Source organism: Chenopodium album, chromosome 22, assembly GCF_948465745.1.
Source record: "Chenopodium album chromosome 22, dcCheAlbu1.1, whole genome shotgun sequence".
Lineage (NCBI taxonomy): Eukaryota > Viridiplantae > Streptophyta > Magnoliopsida > Caryophyllales > Amaranthaceae > Chenopodium > Chenopodium album.
This window is the reverse complement of record NC_137855.1, coordinates 40,268,980-40,289,409: the sequence shown is the minus strand read 5'-3', so window position 1 is coordinate 40,289,409 and position 20,430 is coordinate 40,268,980. Positions and strand designations below refer to the sequence as shown.

The 20,430-nt window shown below is 35.3% G+C and overlaps 3 protein-coding genes across 3 annotated transcripts; 1 reads left to right on the top strand and 2 right to left on the bottom strand.

Annotated features, from left to right (window-relative positions):
• Positions 1 to 9,413: 9,413 nt before the first annotated feature.
• LOC145604831 (F-box/LRR-repeat protein At4g14103-like) lies at positions 9,414 to 12,956 on the top strand. Its single transcript, XM_081660802.1, has 4 exons — positions 9,414 to 9,537; positions 10,324 to 11,684; positions 11,774 to 11,938; positions 12,410 to 12,956. Exons 2-4 carry the CDS (start codon positions 10,623 to 10,625, stop codon positions 12,749 to 12,751), a joined length of 1,569 nt encoding a protein of 522 aa, XP_081516928.1. The 5' UTR covers positions 9,414 to 9,537; positions 10,324 to 10,622; the 3' UTR covers positions 12,752 to 12,956.
• A 1,314-nt stretch (positions 12,957 to 14,270) lies between these two features.
• Positions 14,271 to 15,874, bottom strand: LOC145605229 (two-pore potassium channel 1-like). Its single transcript, XM_081661267.1, has 2 exons — positions 15,062 to 15,874; positions 14,271 to 14,542 (listed from the first exon to the last, which is right to left on the bottom strand). Exons 1-2 carry the CDS (start codon positions 15,628 to 15,630, stop codon positions 14,350 to 14,352), a joined length of 762 nt encoding a protein of 253 aa, XP_081517393.1. The 5' UTR covers positions 15,631 to 15,874; the 3' UTR covers positions 14,271 to 14,349.
• Positions 15,875 to 16,617: 743 nt separating this feature from the next.
• On the bottom strand, positions 16,618 to 19,217 carry LOC145605441 (two-pore potassium channel 1-like). The gene is made up of 3 exons (XM_081661492.1): positions 19,172 to 19,217; positions 17,187 to 18,133; positions 16,618 to 16,965 (listed from the first exon to the last, which is right to left on the bottom strand). Exons 2-3 carry the CDS (start codon positions 18,095 to 18,097, stop codon positions 16,818 to 16,820), a joined length of 1,059 nt encoding a protein of 352 aa, XP_081517618.1. The 5' UTR covers positions 18,098 to 18,133; positions 19,172 to 19,217; the 3' UTR covers positions 16,618 to 16,817.
• Between the last annotated feature and the right edge of the window lie 1,213 nt (positions 19,218 to 20,430).

Sequence of the window (20,430 nt, the reverse complement as noted above, 5' to 3'; positions counted from 1 at the left end):
GCAAAAAGAATGAGAGAAAAATATCAAACAAACAAATGAAAGAATATTTTGAAACTAGAAGTGGTAAGAATTGTTCAGCAAATCTCCTTAAAAGCTGAGTAGATTGAACTGTATCCTGAAACAGGTCTTCTGACGCCTTGCTCTAAACGTCATAATCTGAAACAAGGTCTTCTGTACCGAGGGGAAGGCTGCTTGAGAAGATTAAGGCGGGCTTCGATTTTGGAACGAGTACAGGACCGGCCTCATTGTTAAGAATCTGAAGCACCCTCCTCATGTTAGGCCTCTCTAAGCAATCATGATTTGCGCAACTCAACCCAACAAGCAGAAGCTTCTTCATCTGTGCCTCATCAAACGCCCCTTTCAACCTCGGATCAGCAGCTTCAAGTAGCCTTCCTTGAGAATGCAACTCTTGAGAATTCAAGTAGCCCCTTTCTAGGTGTGTATTCTCTAGGTTCACTCCCCTTTCACCTTTGTATTTATTATGTTTGTATTCCCACTCCTTAATCATAGCCTAGTGTCTTGTGTAATCTGAGTATTTATACTCTTTCCAATAATGGAATGGACAGGGGATTATTTCCTATAGCAACCCCCACACCCAATCCACCAAATTAACCACATACTGATCACTCGTGACTCGCTCTATTGGCTGCCTTCCACAAGCCACTTCAAGCACCACAACACCATAGCTAAAAACATCAGTTTTTTCAGTAGCTTTTCCATACTGCAGATACTCAGGAGCCAAGTACCCCATTGTTCCTGCTATCAGAGTTGAAACCGGGCTTTTATCATGATCCATAAGCCTAGCTAACCCGAAATCACCCAGCTTCGGATTGAAATTCCCATCTAACAACACATTAGTAGTCTTGATATCTCTATGTATAACCTGCTGCTCACACTCTTGGTGCAAGTATGTCAGAACTGAGGCTAAACCCACCACAACATTGTATCTTTGAGGCCATGGGAGCAGGTTGTTGTCAATTTTTGTCTCGGGATAGAGCGCTTTGTCAAGGCTTCCATTAGGCATATAATCATAAACTAGCAACAGTTCACCTTTTTCTGCACACCAACCTTGTAATTGAACCAAGTTTTTATGCCTAAAACAAGCAATAATCGATAACTTAGCAAGAAACTCGGCCTTATTTTCATGATAATGCTTCGATCTCTTCACTGCAGCAATCACTCCTGAAGACAAGAAATAAGCCTTGTACACAGTCCCAAACGCGCCGCTTCCTAGAACCCAACTCGGATGAAACCCCTTTGTAGCAAACTTCAGCTCTCTATAGCTAAACTCTCCCAGATTCTTTGAGCTCGATTCGAGCCTCGGAGCAGGAGTGATTGTCACAGTACTGTCAGACACATTGTGAGTCCTGTAATGAGGTCTAACAGGTAAAAATCCAAAACTCTGTAAACCAAAACTTTCAATCAGGTGAACTTCAGTACTTCCTTCACTAGAACCAGAAAACCCCGAGTACTCAAACTCCTTCAAGTACATCAAAAGATCGATTTCGACTTCTAAAACCGGGTTTGTGGGCTTGGTATTCGAATAACCCATGTAAAATTTCACCAGTTTTCTCTCGTTCTTGTAATCAATCCAAAAATTGATTAAATCCCCACTTTTCAGATCAATCCCTTTTGATTGCAAATAAGCAGTTTTGATTGACCTTAATCTATTAAGATCCAAACCCACATGATTATCATTCATATAATTGCAATCAGGAACAAGTTTTGTATCAAACTCGAACCCACCATGACTTGTGGCACACGCACAATCAACTGCCTCTTGCTCCACAGCACCTTGTCACGGGTCGTCTCCCACACCAAGGATGGGCGTCAAGAGGGTCACTAGGCAGCAAGGCAACAATCGGGGCTAGGGGGCTTGCCTTGGTGCTCAGCTAAGCACCTCCCCCTATAGAGCTTTATTTAGTACCTTGCTTAAAATCCTAGGGAACACCCACTTGACAATAACACAATAATGGGCCATTTGGACGGGCTAATGGGCTCCAAATGGGCTCAAATTTTAGGGTCCACCATATTTTGGGCCAAGGAAGACCATGGAGGTGACGGTTTTCCAAACAGAGGTCCCGAAGTATGAGTTTGGGCAACGGGCAGCCCGGAATACGTGAGAAGCTTCTAGAAGGTTCCGGACTTATCTAGAGTGGTCTTTTGATGGAGTATTCAAGAGGGGATGTCTCTAGAATATTCAAGATTCTTCATGTACATAGTAGAAGGGTCTAGGATCTTCTTGTATGTACATAAGGGTGGTAGTGTTCTAGAGTGTTCTAGGGTGGTCTTGAACATTCTAGCTAGGGAAAGATGTAGAAACCTCCTTGTATCTATGTTCCTTTGGAGGTGGGAACATTCTAGAGTAGTGTAGAGAGTAGTGGTCTAGAACCCTCCATTTGAGGAGGTTAGGAACTCTCTAGATCCTTAGGGGTTAGCTTGGATGCCTATAAATAGGTCATCCCATTCATTTGTACATTTCAGCCAACACACTTACATCTTCTCTCAAGCAATCAAAGCATACTTTGGAAATCTCTTGTGATCATCTTAAATATCTTACTTAGCCAAGTTCGTAGAACACTTAGTCTAGCAAAACAAGGGGAGTCCTGACTAGGAGACTAACGAGTGTTGTCGACTAGTGGACCGCGTGCAATGGGACTTAGGGAAATAAGTCAGCACGTGACAACCTGCACCAGCACTAGTACCAGCACCCGCACCCGAACCCGAACCCGCACCAGCACCCGAACCCGAACCCTGACCCTGTGACAAAATTCAATAAAAAAACAGTAGAAAGAATTACTTATATGATTAGCCTACATTTAATTATAGAATCATTAAATCTAAGTAAAAATCAAGAACACTTCAAGATTTAAAATCAAATACTGTAAATATTTAATTAAAACCCTAATTCTTATGTACGTAACTAATTATTATAATTAATTGAAACCCTAATTCTTAAAGTCTTAATTACCCTATGTATTAACAAAGCTGCAGCAGCAGAATCATAGGTGGTTCTTGGCTTTCTCGGGACTACAAAGTTTAGTAGGTCCGGCGGTGGTGGCTGCGGCGACTCCGGCATAATCCGCATTAAGATCAAATATTCAACGAGGTCCCATGTGAGTTCAATTCTTGAACCAATCCTTAAAAAATCTTTGTAATCCCTGACAAAATCACGCCACCCACCCATTAATTCCCTCGTCACCGAAGCATCACCTAGTTTACGACAAATGTGGTAAAGGATATCGTAGGGATCTCTGTCAAGAAAATCAGCATGTTTGGCAGGTATAATGATACGGGGGTCATTCGCTGAAAGCTCAACATTGGTCCGCTCACCGTCTGCCGGCCGACGGAGAAGCATCGTCGGCGGGAAAAATTCGTGATGTACTTGCTGACGAACAGTGCATGTTCCCTTCAAGGCGTGTTTGTTGATACGATGATCGCCATAGCAAAATTAGATGAAGAGAGAAGAGTGTGTTTAATCACAGAGAAGAGACTCACAGAGTGTGTGAAACTGAGCTTGTGCAGCTAACGAAGCCTACTCAACTATATGAAGGGGTAAAATCATCTCCCACTAAATAAGTAAATACGTATGTCATTATAAATAATTACCATATTTGCCCTTTTGTAAAACAGAAAGTAATAAAGAGTGGGGGTATTTTGGTAATCACGGTAGGGATGTGGAAAGGATAGTGACGTTTCTACAGAATAAATTTGAAATACAGAATTACAGAGGATGCCACGTGGAGGTGTTTTTTGGTTTTTTCGATTTTTTTCTCAATCACTTTTGTATACACCCAGTTTTCAGTAATTTACTGTACATCAGGTTCACTTTTGTTAAATTTAGTGTTATTTTTGTCAAATTAAGTGTCACTTTTGTCAAATTTATCAATGAACCATAAATAACTCTTATATATGTCGGAGTAACTTTTGTGCGTTTTAGCGTAACTTTTGCCCATTTTATTGTCACTTTATAACGGATGTTCAGTGATTTATTGAACATCCGTTTTATTTAAAAGTTTGTTTTTATTTGGGAGTGTGAGTGTGTAGGCTTTACGAGGTGTTTGTGTTTGTAAACTTCTTAACAATATTAACATTAGGTGGAATGGGTTGCATCACATATTTTGTTTGTACAATTGTACTTCATTCATCCAATTACAAATCTTAGGGCTTGTTCACATTTACTAAACCGAGCTGAACTGAATTGAACTGAACTGATTGGAGCTGAACTGAACTGATTGGAGCTGAACTAAACTGATTAGAACTGAACTAAACTGAACTGAACTAAACTGAATTAAGCTGAAATGAATATTTTATGTGAGAGGGAAATTAAGAGCTGAACTAAACTGATTGGAGCTACACTGAACTGAACTAAAATTAAGTAAATATGAACAGGCCCTTAGTTTTGTTAGGTTTGACATGTATTTTTTGGGGGTGTTTGTACCTTGTTTAGGGGGTAATGAGGTGACCCCGATCTGTGTTTGATTGAGTTTAATTTACTCGTATGTAAGTTATGGGAAAATGAATCTATAATTATACCCATTATTTATGTTGTATATTACTCGTATAGTCGTATGTGAGTTATGGGAAAATGATTCTACAATTACGGTCATTAGAGTGTATCCGTGCTACTATACGGTATACATAACATGTATATTTAGAAAGAAAAACAATGGAAGATTATAATTAAAAAAAAAATAATTATATTGGAGTTTATGGCACCAAAAAAAATGAGATTTGAGAATTCGGCTTTTGGAGGATTGTGGTTATCTGACTGTGGAATTATATAAAAGATTTTTGTTTTATTACTACTTATTATTATATTAATAAAAAAAAAGGTGGTTATTGAGTGATTTTTTAAAATTTAAAATAAAAACAATTGTGATTGAAAATAATTGTTTAGTCAAGTTATGGTCAGGTCATGTTTGGGTCAAAACTTTGGGTCAAGGCATCAAGCTCAAATAATTAAATTTATTATTGTTATTGTTATAAATACTACTCCATATTGTTTTTAGTAAGAAATATAAAAAAAAATTGAAGGGAAGAAATATAAATTTATGCGTCAACATCATTGTTATTATTGCCGAGAGTTATAATTACATCAAAAACACGATTAAATCAACGAAATTTACCAAGATTAGCAGGAAACTTGCAGTGTCGGTTGTTATGTTTTATACTCTATCACTCCCTCTCACATGAAAGGCCCTTTGAGCTTGAAATGTGGATGCAACACAGACCCACCCATACCTGGTACCTTTGTGTCACGTTGGCTCTTGATACCATGTTAAAGGACCAATTCAACCAAAAGCTTAAGCTAATGGTTGAGGCCCATGAATATGTTTTATACTCTATCAAAATTGGATCTAATATGACGAGGTAATTGGCCTTGATGTCTAGCTAAAATCCCAACTAAAGGGTGATTTGCAATTTTGCATTATTATTTACATTTATCTTTGTCTAAGTACACTTCATTATTATCAATACATTTATGTGTAGTAATCAAATTTCCATAGTAGCATCAATTTTCACGACTTTGCTTTATTGCATCTCTATCCCTTCAAAAAATTACAGAAATAAAGACATATACGGTTTAAGTTATTACTGAATATGATGAAAAAGGAATTTTTTTTTTTTTTTATTAAGGCGAACTTTCTTTACTTATTGTAAGACGAGTTAAGTTATTCTTTTTTTTTTTTTTGAAATAAAGTATATAAGTTACCCTTATATACTACAAAAATTACCATTTTCTTAGTCATGCATATTACCCTTCACAAGAGGCCTTCCAAAGGGAGGGTTGATAGGTACCTGGACATACATATCAAAGGGCATAAGAGACATTTCGCATGGAATTTATCCATCTCTCTCCTCCTTTTTCTCACCCCCATGTGCTGGATTTAAGTGTACCACTGGGTGATTAATAGTATCACTAGATGATCAAATAGTATCATTGAACATTCAGTGGTACTATATATTCATTCAGTGGTACTGACTACGTATAGAAATAGTATCACTACACATTCAATGATATTATATAAACTTTCAGTGGTAGATTTGAAAACTAATCCCACGTGCCCATCTCTCTCCTCCTTTCTCACACCCCCATGTGCTTTACAATACTTTTCAATATTTTAAGGTTTGATATGTATTTGCAAATACATATCAAACCTACATTTGCAAATACATATCAAACCTACATTAGTAGTTCATCCCCTTCACAAATCACAAGACGTTTCTAACAACGTCCACGTGTCACGCAAACTCCTTTCACTACGCCACGTCACCCATAATAATAAAAAAAATGTTCACCACAAGATTTGAACTCATAACCTCTAATTCAAGAACTAAGTTTCTTACCACCAACCTATATGATTTTTTATGCAATCTTTTGCATGGATACAAAATATTACGAGTAATATCTAGCAAATGACAATATAAACAACAAACATATATATATATATATATATATATATATATATATATATATATATATATATATATATATATATATATATATGATCAGTTTCATGTAATAATCTGGGACACCGCCCGGACCTAAAAACTAGTTGTAAATTAAATTAAAATAAGTTATCCTTAAAAAAATTAAAGTTATCATAAATATTGTTAAAGTTTCCCTAAAGTTTATACAAGTAATAAAAACGTAAAAATCCGCCTTGTATACAAGAGTACAAGACTTATTAAAAGTAAAATACATATAACAAACCAAAAATTCAGATTGTTTGGTCCACCTTATCTAATTCTCATTTGCCCTGCTTTTCTACTTAAATTTATATTCATATGTAAATTGTAAAGGAGCAAAAAGAAGGTATTGTTATAAATTATAGGCAAGCAAATTAATTAAATGAGCAATAATGTATTAATGTTGGATGTACGTTAGACTAATAAGTTTTGGTAATTCGTATCAAATGAATTTGTTTATCAACTGAAAGCAATTGCAAAAGATTTCCCACCATGGCCAGAAAACATAAGGTCGGTGTTAATAAATAACCTTCTTTTTTTTTTTTTTTTTTTTTTAGAAATTAAATAACCTTCTTATATACTTCCTCTGTTTTTTTTTTTACTTGACATGTTTCTTTTATCACGCTTGTCAATGCAAAACTTTCATGATCAATAACTTTAATTTTCCATAAGTAACAAAAACAAAAGTTATATATTATGATAGTACTTATTGAAACAAATTCAATAAGATCTCACATGAATATGTTTTTCCTTACATACTATTCACAAAAGACGGTCAAAGAAGAGGTGGTGAATAGTGTAAAAGTCAAAGCGGGTCAAGTAAAAAAAGAACGGAGGAAGTATGAAGTACGAATGTAATTATTTTTCCAAAAAAAAAAAAAATGTACCAATGTAATTATTATCAGCAAAAGCAAATTTAATAGCTCCTTGATTATATTTTCGTTGTGATCTCTTCAATTTACATTGTCTTAGTTGTGTCAAAAAAAAAAAAAAAAACATTGTCTTAGTTAAATACTCCGTATTTTATTATCTGAACTAATGAGTTTTAATGTGTTTGAACAACTTAATAAAATATAACTTTTAGGGGCCGTTTGGTTCGCATGAGGGAATTGGAATGGAATGAACAAAGGGAAAGGAGAAGAATGGAATGAAAATACCCTTTTTTTGCTATGTTGTTTGTTTTTAAAACAAAGGAAATCAATCCCACCACCACACCACCACTACCACAACCACCACACCACCACACATTTCATCTTTCTCAGCCACCAAACTCCTCGTCAGCCTTCCCTTGCCCCTCGCCGCCCTTCCCCTCCCCTCGCCACCACTAGCTGCGTGAGCCACGACCTCCCCTAACCCCGCAAAACCCTAGCCCCGACCTCCCTTGACCCCGAAAACCGCCGCCCAACCTCCCACCACCCTCGAAACCCTAGCAGTGGTGGGATTCGAGGGTGGTGGGAGGCTGGACAGTAGTTTTTGGGGTCAAGGGAGGTCGGGGCTAGGGTTTTACGAGGCTAGGGGAAGTTTTTTCGGGGGAGGGGAGGTCGGCTCGGCTCGGGGGAGGGGAAGGCGGTGGTCGGGGAGGGGCGGCGGTGGTCTGGGTAGGGGCGACGGTGGTCTGGGATGGTTTTCCGGTGGTGATGTGGTGGTGTGAAGGTAGGTAGGGAATGGGAAAGTCATAGGGGGGTGGGGAATGAAGTTGGAAGGATTTGGGGTAATGGAGAGGGTAAAGGGAATGATTAAAAGTGCTAAACAAACATCAACAAAGGGAATCGAGCCAGTTAATTCCGATTCCCTTTCCTGATTACCCCCAACCAAACGGCCCCTTAATTTTATCCTCTTTAAATCTATTTTGTCAAAAACACGCAAGTTAAATAAATTAATGAAGAAATCATACTATACCCCTAGAACATCGTTTATAAAGGAGGTGATTGCTTTAGTGAGAAAATCCAAGTATGATCTCAACTTGTAAATTTTTCATTCGACTCGTTCTCCTAGGGAAATCTTTGCCCTAGATGGGCAACTTATGCCTTAGGCAATTTTTTTGTACACATAGTATACACCTACTCTCTCCCCTCCAACAACCCCACTTACATCTTATTTTATTTAAGTCAATTAAATTGCCTAAAACTCTATATTGGTCAAACTGTAATACTTAAAAAAACATAAAGGGAGTATATGCTTTTACAAAATCCTGAAAAAACTCTCCTTTAGAACATGCACAATGGTGAAGAAAAATAAAATTCCTCACCACTCTCTCTAACTTTCCCTCTCATCCACATCAGATTTTTTGTGAGAAAATTTTTTTTATCCCATCAATGAAAAAACCAAAAACTCTCTTACCAATCTCTCTCTTACTTTTAACCATACTCATCTTTCTTTCTCTCTCTAACATAATTAAAGGAAAAAAGGCATAAAAGTCACAATTAGAGAGAATGGGGCGCGCATGAATATTTTTGTGAATAAGTTCACAGTGTGAATTTTTTACAAAAGTTCGTGAAATTTTTGGTAAAAAATTACCATTGGGATAAAATTTTCCCCAAATATTTCTTCATGCATAGAATTTTATCACCATTGGGAAAGCTCTTATATAAATTGACAAGACACTAAGCAATACGCACAAGTAAAACTTTTGTATACACCCGGTTTTCAGTAATTTACTGAACATCGGGTGCACTTTTGTCATATTTAGTGTCACTTTTGTCAAATTTAATGTCACTTTTGTCAAATTTATCAGTGAAACATAAATAACTCTTATATATGTTGAGTAACTTTTGTGCGTTTTAGTATAACTTTTGCATATTTTATTGTTATTTTTTAACGGTTGTTCAGTAATTTACTGAACATCCGTTTTATTTAAAAGTTTGTATACGCACAATTGCACAAATATATACGGAAGAAAGGTTGTTTTTTTTATTTTCTTTTCTTTTCTTTTTTACGAGAAAGAGGGTTCTTTTCCCCGTCAAAAAAAATAAAAAACGTTCTCTTCTCTCTATTGTTGAATCTAGCATACTGTTAAAGCGGCTTGTCAGATTTCTCCCTCCCCCCATTGAAGCAGCTTTTGAGGTAAGATGTTTTTTTTTTTTTTTGAAGAAAAAGAATCATCGGATATCAATTTCACAATCTAGTGTTAATCCTCACTTTAATTCAATTTAGGGTTCTTCTAAGGTGGATTGATTATTGAACTATATATTGGTTGTAATTTGATTATTATTTTAAGGTTAGAATTTGTTTTATTCATATATATTCTTAAGCGAGAAGAATTTAATTTGAGTTAAATTTGGTTGTAGAACCCTATGATTAATGTTAGGATGGAGTTTTGATATTTTTAAAATGAATCTGCACTTGATCGTTTTCTGAATTCCCCTTTTAATCAATTTCTTCAGTTTTATTAGTTGTAATTAATTCATCAGTTTAATTCTAACCCTTTTAAGAATATCAATTTTGCTTTAATGGGTCCATCTTTGTTTCCATGATTCTTGCCTGTTTGTGTTAATTATGTCTGTTGAAACCTGTAAAAGGTGTTTGTTTGAGTACTGTTTTTGATCAGTTTTTCTGAATTTTTTTGGGGTTAATTTTATGTTATAAGTTGATGGTTTATTTATAAATTTGTTTGGGTATTGCTAAAAAAACAATCCAATTCTTTCACTTATCTAAGAAATTTGTTGATCCTTTCTGAAACTATTGTTGAATCTACTGCCAGTTGGGTTTATGTGTTGTCTTAGCTTTGTAATCATATAGACGGGATTCAATCCGAGGTCTTGGGTACCGAACTGCCCCTGAACGTTTTTACTAGTTGTCATATAGATGGGATTGTATATTTGCTTATAATATCTTTGCGTTCCTGTATAGGCTTCTTGCCCGTTCAACATTCCCGTTCCTGTATTACAAGCTGTCAATTCCAAAAGGCAATGCCTTTTGAGTCCCGGCTATACAATTCTTGCTAGCTTCGACCTTTTGGTATCGGTTGTGGTACGGATGCATCTACATTGTGGTGCATCTACATTGTGGTGCATCTACATGATTCATCCTAGATTTCAGTCATTGATCAGAATTTAGAGAAGGCATTGGTGGCAGTCTTGCTATATCTGTGTTTTAACTGAATTCTCTAATTAATTATTTATTTATCTAGAGCAGGAATCGCTTGGTATATGGATTGGAGCTTGAAACCATGTACTGCAACTTATACTAGTGTATGTGATGTTCAAAATCACAACGTTAGTCAAGTGTTGGTAGATAGGCTCACCAGTTTGCCTGATGAATTGTTAATTCGGATCCTTTCTTTGCTTCCCACCAAGGATGCCGCCGCTACTTCCGTCTTGTCTAGGAGATTGAGGCGTGTTTTCCCTTTGCTTACGAGCCTTGACTTGGATATTTCACCTATATCTCTTTGTTTGGAACATCCCTATGCAATTCAACGTTTCCCCACTTTCGTGAGCTTTGTCGATACTATACTCCAAGCACATCAATCTCAGTATCTCACCAAGTTTAGACTTCATGTTAACAGTGCGGACTTTCATACAACCTACTTTTATGGTTGCAGTGTTATTGGGTGTAAGCAAGGTTGTCGCCCTCACTTGAAATCTCCGGGACTTTATGCGTGGATCTCTTATCCATTGAATCTTTGTGGCCTTAGGGAGCTTGACCTCCGTATTCTGTTGAGGGAACCAGGTGATTCTCAGCTGCCCCCAGCTATTTTCACATGTGAAACGTTGGAGGTGTTGAAGCTCGAGGTCAATCTTGGTCTTGATCAAGTTTTTACCATGCCATCTTATTGTCTTCCAAACTTGAAACTGCTTCTCTTGTCTGCGCCTTTCATTTATGAGGATGGCTTTCTGCCGAGGCTAGTTTCAAGTTGTCCTGTACTTGAAGACCTTACATTCGAACCCTTTACCAACCATGTCAACATCACAGCTATAACATCGACATCCCTTCGAAGATTGTGTTTAAGAATGCTTAAATGGGCTGATTTTCAAGAAGATAACAGTGACTTTGTGCTTATCAATACTCCCAATTTGGAGTACCTTGAATACCGTGATAATTTAGCTGAATGTTACTCAGTCCCAGCAATGCATTGTCTTGTTAAAGCAGTTTTGCGGATAGAAAGGCTCTTAAAATCTGATGAATCTGTTCCAATGATTGAGGTATTTCTTAGCCTCATTAGACCCTTGTCTTATGCTCAACATTTATCGTTGTGCAGCCTTATACTGGAGGTATGTCTCAAACTCTAATTTTGTTCTAAGCTGAATTATCCTTTTTTCTGTACATTATGAATTATGAAATTTACCAATTGTGGTTGTAGGAGTTCGACTATGTTGATGAAAAGGTCTTAAAGGATCAACTGCCTGTGTTTCCTAATCTGAAACATCTAGAGCTGGGTGGCGGCGGTACTGATAATTACTGGAATAAACTGTTGTTGCCCCTTCTCAACTGCTCACCTGTCTTAGAAACACTTGTTTTTACAGAGGTTGGTGTGTGATTTTAGAATCATTATTTTTTTTTTTTGAGTGTTCCACCCGGTTTACCCTTTGGGTTAATCCAGATTCGAGGATTAGTTATGGGTGGTTAGGTTCCAGTCTTATCCCAATTGTTGTTGCGGGAGATGGAACACGGGTTTTAACTTTGGGAGGTTGTTATATACATCCGGGTGTAATGTACACCCATGAGTATTTGAGATGTTCTCATTTTGATGATTGTTTTTTATTTTATTATTAAATAAAGAGCAAATACCAACCCTTAAGTTAGTTGGGTACACCAGGGTGTATATAACAAATTCTACCTCATTTTAAATGTTGTTCAAATCACCACTACATCAACAACCTTGATTTTAGTATCATTATACGTTCATGGAATCGATCACATGTGGGCAATGTTGTAAATCTAAGTTTTTTTTTTTACAAATTTTAAATTTTGATTATTATTGTTGTTCACTTTGCAGGGACTCACTAGGTATTACAGTGCCGAACACTCTACGTATGGTCGCAGTGCCATACACTGTTCGTATAGGAGAGAAGAATTGGAGTTGGAACAAGAATTTTTTAGTACAGATCATGAAATCCCTTTATGTTGCAGGTATCGCCTCAAAAGAATAGTGATAAAGAAATACTATGGATTAGGACGGGAAGTAGGAATGATCCAGTTTCTCCTGAGACATGCATTAGTTTTGGAGGAACTGGTCATATGCTTATCACAGTATCGAACTCCAAATCAGATGTCAGTTGAGAACACATTGAATAATTTATCAAAAGCCTCAGTCACCTGTTCAATTAAAGTATTATGATCACCTTGGTCCATGGCAGCTTGCAAGTTATCATTTTTTTTTTAAGGAAATCATCTATTTATCTTTACCTACAAGTTGTTCTAATTTGTTGTATTTTTTTATTTTCGAAACATGTATTTTTATTTAATAACTATTGCTAAATGCTTTTCGTGAAGGTGCCTTGGATTTTATTTTTTATTATTATTTTTAATTTGTTTTTTTTTTCCGCATGTGTTGTTTTTTTATTTAATAACTATTGCTAAATGCTTTTCGTGAAGGTGCCTTGGATTTTTTTTTTTTTTTTTTTTCAAGTATCTTATCTCATAGGTTTGTGTAATTATATTGATAATAACTAAACAAAGATCAGTTTTTTACTTCTTGTTGAACATTCATTTCAAAAAGGTTAGGCAAAGAGTAAACAAAGATCAGTTTTTGCACTTGTTGCTGAACATTCATCTCAAAAAGGTTAGGCAAGAGTAATTTTTTTTTTTTTTTTTTTTTTGAGGTAAGATACATGGAGGAGTTTAGGTACGTTTTCTCACAAGACCGTGACATAAACTATTAAGGATAAAAAAAAATAAGAAAATGTACTATCTAAAAACAGATCAATATCTTGATAAGTCGAAGTAGAATAACTGAAAGAATCCAAGATAGCCTTGATATCCGCCATAAGGACCCTGCAAATTATTAATAACAGTAAGATTACTATCTTCAATAAAAATATGAGAATCAGAACTGTGGTTAAAGCATGGGCAGGAGATTGCGGAATAAGTGAAACCAGAGACCTCAGAAATCGAGCCACTTACAACATAGTTGATGTGATCTTGAATATATATTTATTTCAAGATCAGAGACCTCAGAAATCGAGCCAAATTATGAAATGGAAATTATATATATATATATGGGAATGCTCATGTGAGAATTCCTCTTTATGTGAGAAATCTTTCATATGTGATAACACTCTCATGTTCTAAATTTCAAACCAGATGTTCTAATTTTTAATATACGTGTTCTAAATCTTAAATGAGTTAAATCAAATGTTTTAAATCATTACTCACATGTTCTAAATCTTAAATTATTTGTTCTAAATTTTAACTTTATACTTACTATGTTCTAAATTTTTTAATCATATGTTCTAAAGTATTACTAGTATCTTCCAAACTTTTACTCACATGTTCTAAATGTTACTCATATGTTTTAAGTTTGAAATCTGGTATTCTTAATTTTTATTCACATGTTCTAAATCTTAAATCAGATGTTCTAAAATTTATACAAATTTTCTAAATTTCAAATCAGGCTTTCCAAATTTTTAATCACGCATTGTAAATCCAAAATCAAATGTTCTAAATTATTACTCGCGTAGAAGTTCTAAATTATTACTCGCGTAAAAGTTCTAAATTATTACTGAAATTTTAAATCATGTGTTCTGAAATTTTATGATATGTTCTAAATTCTTACTCATATGTTCTAAATTTTTACTCACATGTTCTAAATTTAAAATCAGTTCTCATATAAGTATGTTTTCTCACATATGGGCCTATTCTCACCGGATCCCTCCCCTATATATATATATATATATATAGACAAATAAAGTCTCAAATGTTTTCAAAAATGCCTTATCAACAAGGTCTCCCCTGATCAGAAGTTGATCCTTTTGTTTGTGGAGATGATTGAGCTAGTGCTAAATTAGAAAAGGATAAAGTTCCTGATTGATCAACATCCAATTCTTCAAATTCTTCCATCATAAGAGATATATCGTCCTGAGTGATTTTTCCCAACTCTTTGAGCTTATATAGAACAAATTCAGCAGCACTGAAAGAATTCAGAATACAGAACAAAGTTAATGGATGCACATAATTTACTTAATGCTGGAAAGACTTTACTTTCTCTTTTATAGTTCGAGCAAGCTTGTGAGGAACCAAAAGTATATAAATCCTCAAAAATAAGAAAGATGGGGGAGAAATAGAAGAGAAATTGTACAAAGAAACATGATACTTCATTTTTAATTAAAGCTCCATCATCATCACTAACAATTAAATCATAAAGTTTACTTCAGCAACAGAAAATTATGCAATTTAAGGAGAGAATGTACCAAGGCTTTGTTCTTAACACCTATACATATATGAATTAAGGACACAAAACTCCAAATAAGGCCAATAGGTTCAGAAAAGGTTCAAGAAGTGGGTGTAAGTTCTGATATGGGCTACTAGAGTTAATTCTTAAGATCTAATAAGTCAAGATTAGGCCAAAAAGTTCACATATATTAAGACGAGTAAAATTTTGTTCAGATAAGGGCTAATAAAGAAGATAAGATGCATAACTTTCACTTACTTAACAACTCCATCATCATCGATATCAGCAGCCTCAAGATCCACATTGGTCATATGTCGAGTAAGAACACAGTGCACAAGGTACTTTTGTCTCTTTTCAGTGTTTATCTCAGTAAGATAGAGGAAAAACTGAGCTAAGCATATTGTGCTTGTCAGAATCCATACAACTGCAAATAAACGACCTCCCTCAGTAGAGAAACTGCGATCACCATAACCCAGGGTAGTGATGGTACAGCAAACACAATAAAACGCGTCTACAATATCCAACTTCTCAACAATTGTCAAGAAGAGTGTTCCAGTCATGATGAGTATCAAGAGAAATATTAAAGACAAGATGAATTTGTATCTAGATTTGTTTGTTTCAATTTCCTTCATAATATCGCTTGGACCAAGTTTTTGTCTCATATGCAAAGCTTTAACCATCAATGCTTCCTGCTTCTCAACTAGATAATCTGCTCCTCTACTAAGAACCAATCCAACCAAAGCCATGCCTATGAAGACAAAGGCACAAGCAAGGAGCTTTCCAGAGACACTCTGCGGGACCAGGTCCCCATATCCGACTGTAGTCATGGTGACAATGGTGAGATATAGAGCATCAACTACGTCATTTGTTTTTTGACCACTGATGTGATGTCTGACTAAGTAAAAGCAAATGATTCCAACAACCAGGTAAACGAACAAATATGCAGCTACTCCTATTAAACTAGGATGCAGACTCCCAAATACGGATTCAGATATTCTCCTTGCACTTCCTCTCACCTTCTCCCTTCTCTTCCCAAAAAAAATTTATGATCTATAGAATAAACAACAAGAAAAAAAAGTCCAACCAATCACTGGCTCGCTAAATTCAAATCTAACACCATATATTGGTATTTAAAAGGGTTCAATCAACAAACATAACAGAATCCACAAGTATCATGCACAAAGTATGAACCATATGCTACGTACTAAGAAACTTCAAGGCAAAAGAGAAGTAAGAAACAGAAATACTAGAAACACCAGTCAATTTATGAAAACAGAAATAGGGTATAAAAAATAAAAAATAAATAAAAAAACTTACCCAGCAGGCCAGCAATATTGGGCTTGTGTCCAATGCAAACTCAAGATAATATATCTGAACTTGTTGGATTTCCTGCTACATGATGGAAAGAAAAAATTACAGGGAAGAGAAAAAAAATAACACATATTCCCTGCTGAAATAAGCAATTACGGCTTGCTTGAATTAATGATCATGCTCTCCGTTATTTGATTTTCATGTGTACAGCTATGCTAATTTATTAATTGCTTGAATAATCAATACTTCAATGGTCACCCCATTATTTAATTTTCATGTCTACAGACTACAACTATGCTAAATAGACTACTATTCTTATTTAAAAACAGAGAGATACATGAACTCTATATTTTATTTGGTGACATCATATTGTATTCCTACCTGAATCTACCAAGTAATACCCACATTAACAAGTGCACAAGTGATTGTATAACAATATGTTTTCAATCTCGTTTACAAGATGGCAAAGAAATTTCAATGATGTTCACTGCGTACCCATCGCTGTTAAGAGATGATCATTGTTAATGAAAGTAGTGACATACCCAAACAACCAACAAGTCACAAGAGGAAAAACAGGCATATACATGCACACTTACAAAATCATGCCACACAAGAAATACCAAAAATCACAATTTTTTCTCATAGCTCTACTCATCCACAAGTCTCATAATTGCACTGCTTTGGTGATCACTATGGATGTAGGTTATGAAGCTAATTGTTGCAAATCATACACCGACAAAGTTCCAGATTGATCAACATCTAGTTCTTCAAATCCTTTCATTACAAGTGATATATCATTCTGTGTAATCTTCCCCATCTCCTTCAGCTTATACAGTACAAATTCAGCAGCACTGCAAGGTTAAAGAATGTAGAATTAAGCTACAAGTAGCTATGATTCTTTTCAAACATCCCCCCTCCACTCCCAACACCCCCCCCCCCCCCCCAAAAAAAATAAAAATAAAAATAAAAATAAAAAAACACCAATATTTATGTTGTTTGGAATGGAAAGGGTAGATTTTAATTCAAGAAAAATCAAGGCAAGTGCAGCTATTATGCCATATTTAACACTTACTCTACAACTCCATCGTTGTCCATATCAGCAGCCTCAAGATCTACAATAGTCACACGTCGAGTAAGAACCCACTTAACAAGGGCATTTTGCCTACTTTCTGTGTTAAGCTCGGCAAGATAGAGGAAGAATTGCCCCAAGCAAATAGTGCTCATTAATATCCACAAAACTGCAAAAGCGCGACCTCCTTCTGTTGAAAAGCTAAAATCTCCATAACCCAAGGATGTCATTGTAACACACACACAGTAAAGAGCATCCAGAGCATTTAACTTCTCTACAAAAATCAGGAAAACAATCCCACTGATGATGAGTACAAAAAGGATTAGAGCAACCACAACACACTTGTATCGAATTTTCCCTGATTCAATCTCCTTCATAACATCACTTGGTTGAAATCTTTTGCGCATTTGCAATGCTCTAATGAGCAATGCCTGTTGCTTCTCAACAAGATAATCTGCCCCGTGGCTAAGAACTAACCCTACCAAAGCCATCCCCAGGAAGACAAAAGCACAAGCAAGGACCTTAGCGAGGGCACTTTGAGGGACTAAATCACCATATCCGACTGTAGTCATGGTAACCATACAAAAGTAAAGAGAATCAATGATGCTATTACTAGTCTTTTTACCACTTACCTGATCTCTTACTATATAAAAACAAACACCACCAGTAAGAAGGTAAAAAGACAAGTAGATAGTTATTTTTTTAAAGCTAGGATGGAGTCTCTTAAAGAGGGATTCAGGTGTAAGATCAGGCTCGTGATCAACAGTTGGAAAATCTCCAGGGAGGGACACGATGAGAGGAGCACTTCTAGACCGATGAAGTTTCTTCTTCTTTGCTACATCCTTCTGATGGCATGAGGAAGGATCAACTGATTCTGATAGCAGGGGTTTCTTTAAGTTGTTTTGATTCTCCATTTGCACAACCTTACAGGCTTACAGCTAGCAGAATTCCTAAATAACCAGCACGATATTGGAAGTTCAATTCAGTTTCATATTTGTCCTTAAATGGAAAACATGGTATTAGCTATGTGATACACTTTCATAACATTAATTAATGTATCACTTATGGGGGTAAACCAAACTAGTGAAAGTATTGACAAAGGTTAAACTAAGAGAATTGTTATTGTTTTGTTATAGTTCAACATGTATTTACAATAATATATAGACAAAGAAACTCGAGATAAATCAAAAACTATGTATGACATACCAAGAGAAAAAATATAATATTCGATGGCTAATTTCATAAAGTACTCTATTGGCTCGGTTGGAAACAGAATTTTGATTTCTCATCCAAGGATTATCACTAGTATATATTTCCAGCAAACTCTTTCTACTCAACAAGTTTCTCAGATAGAGTTTAACCTTTACATTCTCAATTATGGAGTACAAAATATAATCACCCAATTAATTTTTTTATAAAATTGTTTATAATTTGTTTCACTTCAGTAGTAAATTATTTATTTATTTTAAAAAGGTGAAATTCCAGAGGCAATATACTTTGTTCCCTGATAAAATCTTGTAGAGAAGCATCATCAACAGAGTGAAAGCTCAAAAGAATGCCATAGGGACATGGGAAAATATACCGAGTTCATCATTATATCATAAAATTCCGCTTTTCCACATTAATTTCTTTTTACAACTATTTGTGATACTTGGTCAGATAATACAGAAAGAAACACAGTCAATAAAACCATGTTGTATAAACGAAACAATTGAACTTTAATTCAGATATACCCCCTCTATTCCAAATTACTAGTCACGTTGACAATGTAATTTGAATAAGTGTGTGACAAAACTGACAACTAAATCGAAACAAAGGGCAAATGTAGCAAATAATACTCCATAAATCCATATCAAGCATGCACTTGGAAATTAACAAATTAACATTAACCATGAACTTTGATACCAAAAACAATATAAAACTACAAATCATTGCGATCAACTGGATTAAAAAGAACAGAAAATTACCAAAAGAAAAAAGGATCTTACCAAGGAGAAGACAATGTACAACAAGAAATATGAAGCTTGTAAATTCTATGGAGGACGGAAATATGATAACAAAAAGACATGAATGAATCCTTTCCGAAGGCAGACCGAGTCCGGTATGGACGAGTTAAACGACAGGGACGCGTTACACTTGCACAATATCCACTGGCCGGCCATATCTCACCTCAACTCTAAGAATTCTGCTATTAATTTTGATATGATCAACCAAATATTAATTCAAATAAACTGCATTATATTTTACCAAATTAAAAAAAAAAAAAAAAATTAACATCAGCCTATATGCAATTCCACTCTAAATTTCATATGTATAACATCAATATCCAGAATTTAAAGTATTGAACCACAGAATAATAATAATAATTCAATACTGCTGTACTAAATTGAAGTTCAACATAAACAAAATTCTATCAGCATTTTAAAAAACCTTGATAATGTCAATATTACTTGAATGAAAGCATAATCTTTAACCTAACTAATTATGTATGTAATGTGAATGTCCGAAATTTAGGTAGTAATTAGCATAAGAACAAAATTAAAAAAATTGTAAATTGTTGAAACCTAGATTGAAATTTGTTACAGAAAAATTGAAATCGAACCATTTTTAAGCAGAATTTGTGGCTTCGGTATTTTCTGTTGGTATTAATCACCCGCGAATAGAAGCACTGATTTCTTAAAAATTGGTTGCTTTGGAGTTTAACGTTCCCTCCATTTTCTCGCACTTCAGTAAATATATTGAGCTTGACTCGAGCTTGAGATGACGAGACTCATAAAGGTGAGCTCGGCTCCGCTTAGCTAAAAGCTTAAGTTTCGATCTAAATTTGTTAAGCCCAAAATCAAAAAGGCCTAAATGGGGCCAATAGTCATTGTTTCAAAAACCATCAAAATTTGTATTACCTCCGATCCAATTTACTCGCAACAAAGGGATATTTTTGCTGGTTTGCTGCTATCTTTCGACATGAGACTATTTACCTTCTCTTCTTTTATTGGTTCCTTCTATATAAACAACAATAAAACCATGAACGGAAGCTCCAATGCTTAGCGACTCAACGAAAACACAAAACTTAAGTTTTTACAATTAATTTCAGTTCCTATGTCCTAAATATGAAACAAAGTTTATGTTACTAGTTGATCTGTTACCAAAATAATCTATAATAGATAAAAATCATGAGCTTGTTCATGAGCTTTTAGACTTGGCTCGTGAAGGTCTTGAGCCGAATCCAAATTCAAGTCAAGCCCACTCG

Excerpts from the sequence above, each read along its gene's own strand:
- LOC145604831 (XM_081660802.1), top strand. The coding sequence starts at position 10,623 with ATGGATTGGAGCTTGAAACCATGTACTGCAACTTATACTAGTGTATGT. Across the intron at positions 11,685-11,773 it reads TGTGCAGCCTTATACTGGAG|GAGTTCGACTATGTTGATGA; the intron begins GTATGTCTCAAA and ends TTGTGGTTGTAG. Across the intron at positions 11,939-12,409 it reads AAACACTTGTTTTTACAGAG|GGACTCACTAGGTATTACAG; the intron begins GTTGGTGTGTGA and ends TTCACTTTGCAG.
- LOC145605229 (XM_081661267.1), bottom strand. The coding sequence starts at position 15,630 with ATGACTACAGTCGGATATGGGGACCTGGTCCCGCAGAGTGTCTCTGGA. Across the intron at positions 14,543-15,061 it reads GATGATGATGGAGTTGTTAA|TGCTGCTGAATTTGTTCTAT; the intron begins GTAAGTGAAAGT and ends GAATTCTTTCAG.
- LOC145605441 (XM_081661492.1), bottom strand. The coding sequence starts at position 18,097 with ATGGAGAATCAAAACAACTTAAAGAAACCCCTGCTATCAGAATCAGTT. Across the intron at positions 16,966-17,186 it reads GACAACGATGGAGTTGTAGA|TGCTGCTGAATTTGTACTGT; the intron begins GTAAGTGTTAAA and ends TTAACCTTGCAG.